We start from the raw sequence: 6,000 nt of genomic DNA, 5'->3' as shown, positions 1-6,000 counted from the left end.
ATCAGCAAAAACGCCCACGGGAAGAAAACATGGGACGGCAAGAAGCCGACAGCTGGGTGGCCTGGCCAGGTGCGGCCTGATTCCTGAGACGTCCCTGATTGCTCCCTCAGAGGCCTGGGAGAAGCGGAAGGGCTGCCCGCACTCAGACTGCGACACCCCACCCACGCACCTCCCCAGCCCTGAGGCGTGCAGCCACTCAGACTCTCAGTGAAAGGGAGATTTTGTGCCAGAACTTCAGAATCCGTCCAAGAGCAGCAGCTTCCCAAACCCACGAGGGCGTCCAACTGAGCAGATGAAGACTCTGTCACATCCCAAGCAGGACATGGCTGCGAGCATAGTAGGTCCTTTAACAAGGAACACATGGAAGGGACACACAGAAATCAGCAATGAGGGCAGATCCCCCAACAGCCCCGCAGGGTCCCGACTCCAGGGACAGAGTCAGGGGTGATCTTCTTCATTCCAAGGCCTCAGCCCGTCGGCTGGGCTGGTCCCCAGAGCTGGACAGGCTGTGTGCAGGGAAGGAAGGGCGGCTGGGGGTCCGTGCTCTCGGCCAGGTGTATGGAGCTGATGCGGTGGCAAGGGCTGGGGCCGCAGGGGCGGTCAAGAGTTCCGGGGGGTGGGGAGGTCGATGACTATGGGTGGGTTCACGGGCTGGTAGTTCACGGTGCACACAGAGGCATTCACATAGGTGGTCGTCCCATCCGCCATGACTCCATACCCTAGAAAGGAAGCACATGGTGGTCAGGCCTGAGAGGTGACTCCGGGACCCGGAGCAGCTGAGGGTGGTCTGGGGGGTGCGGTAGTCAGAGGGCACTTAGCCACAGGAGGCTAAAGACGTCTGGGGCGAGCAAGCTACCAAACTTAGCAAGATACTCCTCCCGACCTGCCGTGAGCAGCAAATGACATAACAGTGCACGTGTTCAGCCCAGTGCCTGGAAAGTGCGTGTTGAGACATCATCACTGTCAGCAGCAGCAGCAGCACCATTATCTGCCATTATGGGAGCCATCATCACCGTCTCCACCTCTATTATCAATGCCACCACCAGCACTGTCAATACCACCACCATCACTATCAATACCACCACCATCACTATCAATACCACCACCAGCACCATCTCCACTTCTGTCACCACTGTCGTCACCTCAGCATCACAGCCGCCGCCACCGTCATCATCGCTATCCTCAACACCACCGTCCTCACCACCTCCATCCTGCTCACCGTCACCACCTGTCACGTACTTTCCCCTCCACACCTGCCTTCATCACACCCTCTTCCCACCACATCTACTCGTCAGAGTCCTCTTCAACCTTCAGCTCAGATCACCTCCAAACCAAAAGAGACACCTCCCCTCCTCTGCACAGGTTATGAGTTCTTTGGAGCCAGCTAGGAGTTCTTTTGCTTGTGCCATCATGCAGGGGGTGGTCTGGATCAGACGATGGTGTTACGTGCCCACAGTAGGGCTACAGAAAACGACAGGCATTATTATTATCCTGCAGCACATGCGCCATCCACCTCTCCCGTGACCTTTCAGATCCCGCCTTTAATGGCTCATCTGCTGCCCAGAAGTCTGTGAGCTCCTCAGGGTCTCGGAGGTCTGATCATTCCCACCCCTGACAGCATGATGCAGAGGGAAGGGTCTGAGCCTTGCTGGTTTCTGAGCTAGAAAGTGATCTGATGTGAAACAGACGAACATGAGGCCCAGGAGCCCCAGCCCCAGGGGACAACGTTGTGGGGAAACACAGTGGTCCCCCTGCACCACAGGAGCCCATGCGCTTCATGGTAGGGTACAGTGGGACCAAGAGGCCTTAGACACGTCGGGTAAAGGTTCAGAAGGAGCCAAACGAGGGAGCCATCCAACTGGTGCGATTAGGCTCCAGTGAGGAAGGCTGAGGTCTAATGAGGTGAACCCTGGGCAGTGACAGGCCAGGGCAGGGACAGGGTGGCCGTCAAGACTACAGCCACCAACATCGCCAGTCACCTTCACAGCCACCCTGCCCACTGCCTGAGATGACATGGACACGCCCCCAGCTCCAGCCAGGTGGACACAGCAAGTGGTCCTGCCCCCAGGACAGAAGGCAGAACCTCATGTCTGTCTTGGGTGGGGACACTGGGAGGAGAAGTGCCGCTAGAGCCCCTCAGGAAGGCAGGCAGCCCTCCATATTCATTAAGCACCTACTGTATGCCAGGCCATAGAGACGTGAACAGGAAGACAGGCTTCCAGCCCTGTAGACAGCTCACAGTGTACCCCCAAATGTAATCTTTCTCTAGGTCACATCCAAATGTCCCCTCCTCCAGAAAGCCCCCCGCCATCTCTGAAGACTTCTCAGGCTAGAGGCACGGCAGAGTTGCAGGGCTCTAGGAAGTAAAACTTACCCCTGAGTCTTGCCAGACTTTGCCTTCATCTTCCTATGATGAAACACTTCAGCAATAGGTAACTGACAACCAGCGTGTAGATAGGCGTTATGTAGATACAAGGTGTATGTGGGAGGTGGGCTATTTCCCGCTGGCCAGGGAGGAGGTGACCGGGTTCAAGGTACCAAGATGGCCCCCCGAGAAGCCAGTTAGGTGCACCTCCCCCACCAGCGTGTGATCAAACCAGCCCATCCTAAAGGAAATCAACCCTGAATACTCATTGAAAGGACTGATGCTAAAGCTGAAGCTCCACTACTTTGGGCACCTGATGGGAACAGCCGAGTCACTGGAAAAGACCCTGATGCTGGGAAAGACTGAGAGCAGGGGATGACAGAGGATGAGATCGTTGGATGGCATCACCAGCTCGATGGACATGACTTTGAGCAAACTCCAGGAGTTAAGTGAAGGACAGGGAGGCCTGGCGTGCTGCCGTCCATGGGGTCACAAAGAGTCAGACATGACTGAGCAACTGAACAATAAAACAACCACATGTGCAGCCCCCGCCCTCACTGACCTTCATGGATGTGGCCGAAGACGTGCAGCCGCGGCTGGACGCGCCTCTGCACCGTGTTGAGCAGCTCCACGCAGCCCACCCGCTGCATCTTCTTGGGGACCCAGTCCAGGAAGCCTGCCAGGGGAGAGAGAGGGAGGGAAGTGATAGGGCCCAGGCAGGCCCAGCCCCAGCGCCACAAAGCCCAGCTCGCAGCTCTGCAGTCTCAGGGACGCGGCAGTCCTGGACCCACCCTGCCCTGCCCCAGCCTCAGGGAGGGAAGGCTGGCTCCAGCGTGCACCTCCTGGGGCCTTGTGGCCTCCCCCACCTCCTCCTTCACCTGCTCCTCCCGCAGGGCCGCACAGAAAACACACTTATAAGAGCCCGAGTGCGCCAGGCAACACAAGGCGGAGTGGGGTAGGAAAGACGGCTCCATAGCTGAGGGCCTCCAGACCATTCATGCTCAAAGTGGCCTTAAGGCCGGCATCCACCCATTGCAGAGAGAAGCCAACTGAGGCCTGAGAGGGACAGGTGAGGCCTAAGGTGAGCCAGCAGCAGGGAGGAGTCTGGGAGCAGAATTTGCAGGTTGGAAACTTTCTAAACAAACATCACAAAATCAGGAAAACACCCTCTTTATCTACTGCAGCCTCACGCACATGCCCGCATCTGGGTCTGCTTGCACGGCCAGCCTCCCGGAGCCGCCCATATGGTGGCGGCTTATTAGCCTCACATGGCTACACAAATGAAGAGTAATTGATTACTCCAAGCGGACAATGAGCACTCAGCTCAGCCCCTTCTCTGCTTGGGCGGGAGAAACAGGTTTCTACAACTGCTGGGGAGGGGAAGGCAGGTCCTGCCACCCAAAGACTCACACAGGCTGCAGTGGACCTGACTTAGAGACGACAGAGAGAGGAGGAAGAGGAGGAAGAGGAGGGGCGAGGCAGGCAGTGGGAGGGAAGTAGGCTTGGAGCAGACCCTTGGGTTTAAGTCCCAGGCTCTGCTACCTGCTGGCTGTGTGACCTTGGACAAGTCACTTAACTTCTCTGTGCCACATTAAACAATTCATTTAACAACTGGGCTGGGCTGAGCACACAGGCAACCCCCAGAGCAGGGGTTGTGTGTTGCGTGTGAAGCAGACGTGGTGAGGCAGAAACCCAAAAGATGCTGGTGGGAGAATGGATGGGGAGGTGGAAAGCAGGGAAGGAGGAGACGGAGAGAGGGAGGGAGAAAATAAGAAACCTGCTCCAGAGCCTCACTACAAGCCACGTGTCACGCCTAAACCACGTCAGGGCGCTGGGCCTCCAGGTTCCCTCCGTTTGGAAATGGGGAACATTTTGTGAGGGTGGAGGGAAGCACCCAAAGGTGCTGGCTGGTCGTCTGGCACACACAGAGGTGCTCAGGACAGCTTCTCCCAGAACAGGTATCGAAGCAAGGGACTCTGGGGCTGCGCTGGGCCTCACCTGGCAACGCTTCCCATCTGGGATGACAAGTGGTGTCATCAGCTTGGACCAGAGTGGGGGCCGTGGGGGCTGGGAGGAAAGCTGCAGGCAGTGCAATCCCAGGCCCTGGAGGCTCCTGGGATGGACGGTCTCCCGGGGTGAGGGGTGCACAGGATGGGGCCTGGTGACAGTGACCTTGTGGTATTCAGCCCCCAGGACTCAGGTCTTTGACCCCCCTGAGCTCCACAGTGCCCACCTGTGTGAAAGGGGCAGCTGAGTCTGACCTCGCCACCTGGCTGTGAGCAGTCCACAAGGTAACTCGTGGAGCCCCTGGCTCACAGTAGGTGCTCAGGAGATGTGCGCGACACTGGGGTGACTGGTGGCCCAGCACCACGACTCAGAACAGAGCCCTTCGGCAGCTCCCCTGGACAGGCCCAGCGCCCCCTGGCCCCAGCACCCACACCCTGTATCCTCCCAGCACGAGCGGGCATCCAGGGCCAGGAGCCCAAGGCGGGGGCGGATGAGTCTTACCCAACGGCGGTCCGTGGGTTATCAGGACGTCCACGCCTTCGGGAATGAGGTTCCATTTCTCGAGCAGCGCTTGGCCGCGTGGGAGGTTAAAACCCCAGCCATAAAACCAGGGCTGCCTGTAGGAGAACAGCAGGGGGTTCAGAGGTGGCCACCAATCGTGGGGGTGATGAGAGGCAGGAGAGCGGGCCTCAGTGCCACTCAGCCATCAGGACCAGCCGGATACCCAGGGCCTCACACCTGGGAGGTGATTCACCTGGATGGGGATTCAAGGTGCGAATTCATCTAGACTCTTGCCCAGGTAATGACCAGTCTTGTTTTTTGGTTTTCGGCTGCATCTCACTCAGGATCTTAGTTCGCAAACTAGGGATCGAATACATGCCCCCTGCAGAGGAAGCTCGGATTCTTAACCACTGGAATGTCAGGGAAGGACCCTGATGCACCTTTCCCCTCTTGCTTCACTACTAAAAAAAAATAAATCATTTTTTTTCTATGATGAACAATATTATTGGGTTGGCCATAATATGTTATGGAAAAAACAAACTTTTGGATCAACCAAATATTCATGTAATTTTAAGTGAAAGTTTAAAAAAAAAACAAAAACAGCTTCTGCCAAAGTCCTCTCTTGCTCTAAGCCCTTCTAAGGAAATCCAGAGAAGAATACTCTCACCTGTCCCCACAGTGGGAAAATGTTCATCCATCATCCTTCCCACATTTGGGACCAGTGGAGCCCCCACCAAGAGACAGAGGGTCCCAGGGGAATGCTCATTCCTGTCTCCACCCTGAAGCTCCCAGCAGGGGCTCCACAGTGCTGAGTCCACCCTCAACATCAAGGTCAGGGCCAGGTGGACAGAGACAGGTGAACAGAATTCCAACCTGTTGCCCATCCCAGACCTAGACGGATCAATGCAAGTCACTTCCCATCCCCAAATGGTGAGCGTGTGACCTTGATCCTTCCAGCTGGAGGCAACTGCACGTTTCCTTCAGTGATGACAGAAAGGAACGCTGTCACACCTGCATATCAACCAGTGAGCTTCTTACCTTGGGAATTGTCAGCACCTATTAAACTGTCCTAAAGGGAGATGGCTGGAACACATGGTCCAGGGCAGCAGCTGGATCAAACTGCATCT

General features: G+C 56.5%; 1 protein-coding gene across 1 annotated transcript in view; it reads right to left on the bottom strand.

Moving 5' to 3' along the window:
* Positions 1-293: 293 nt before the first annotated feature.
* The window catches only part of MPPED1 (metallophosphoesterase domain containing 1), a 66,208-nt gene continuing 60,501 nt past the window's right edge, over positions 294-6,000 (bottom strand). Inside the window, exons 4-6 of the mRNA XM_055396389.2 lie at positions 4,874-4,989; positions 2,928-3,041; positions 294-719 (exon numbers count right to left, since the gene is read on the bottom strand). Coding sequence (XP_055252364.1) covers positions 601-719; positions 2,928-3,041; positions 4,874-4,989 — 349 coding nt within the window. The 3' untranslated portion in view covers positions 294-600. The remainder of the gene's footprint in view (positions 720-2,927; positions 3,042-4,873; positions 4,990-6,000) is intronic.

This window comes from Moschus berezovskii, chromosome 6, assembly GCF_049115385.1.
Source record: "Moschus berezovskii isolate FMDL1 chromosome 6, NW_MosBer_1.0, whole genome shotgun sequence".
Taxonomy (NCBI): domain Eukaryota; kingdom Metazoa; phylum Chordata; class Mammalia; order Artiodactyla; family Moschidae; genus Moschus; species Moschus berezovskii.
Note: the sequence above shows the minus strand (reverse complement) of the source record. Positions and strands in the feature narration are given on the sequence as shown.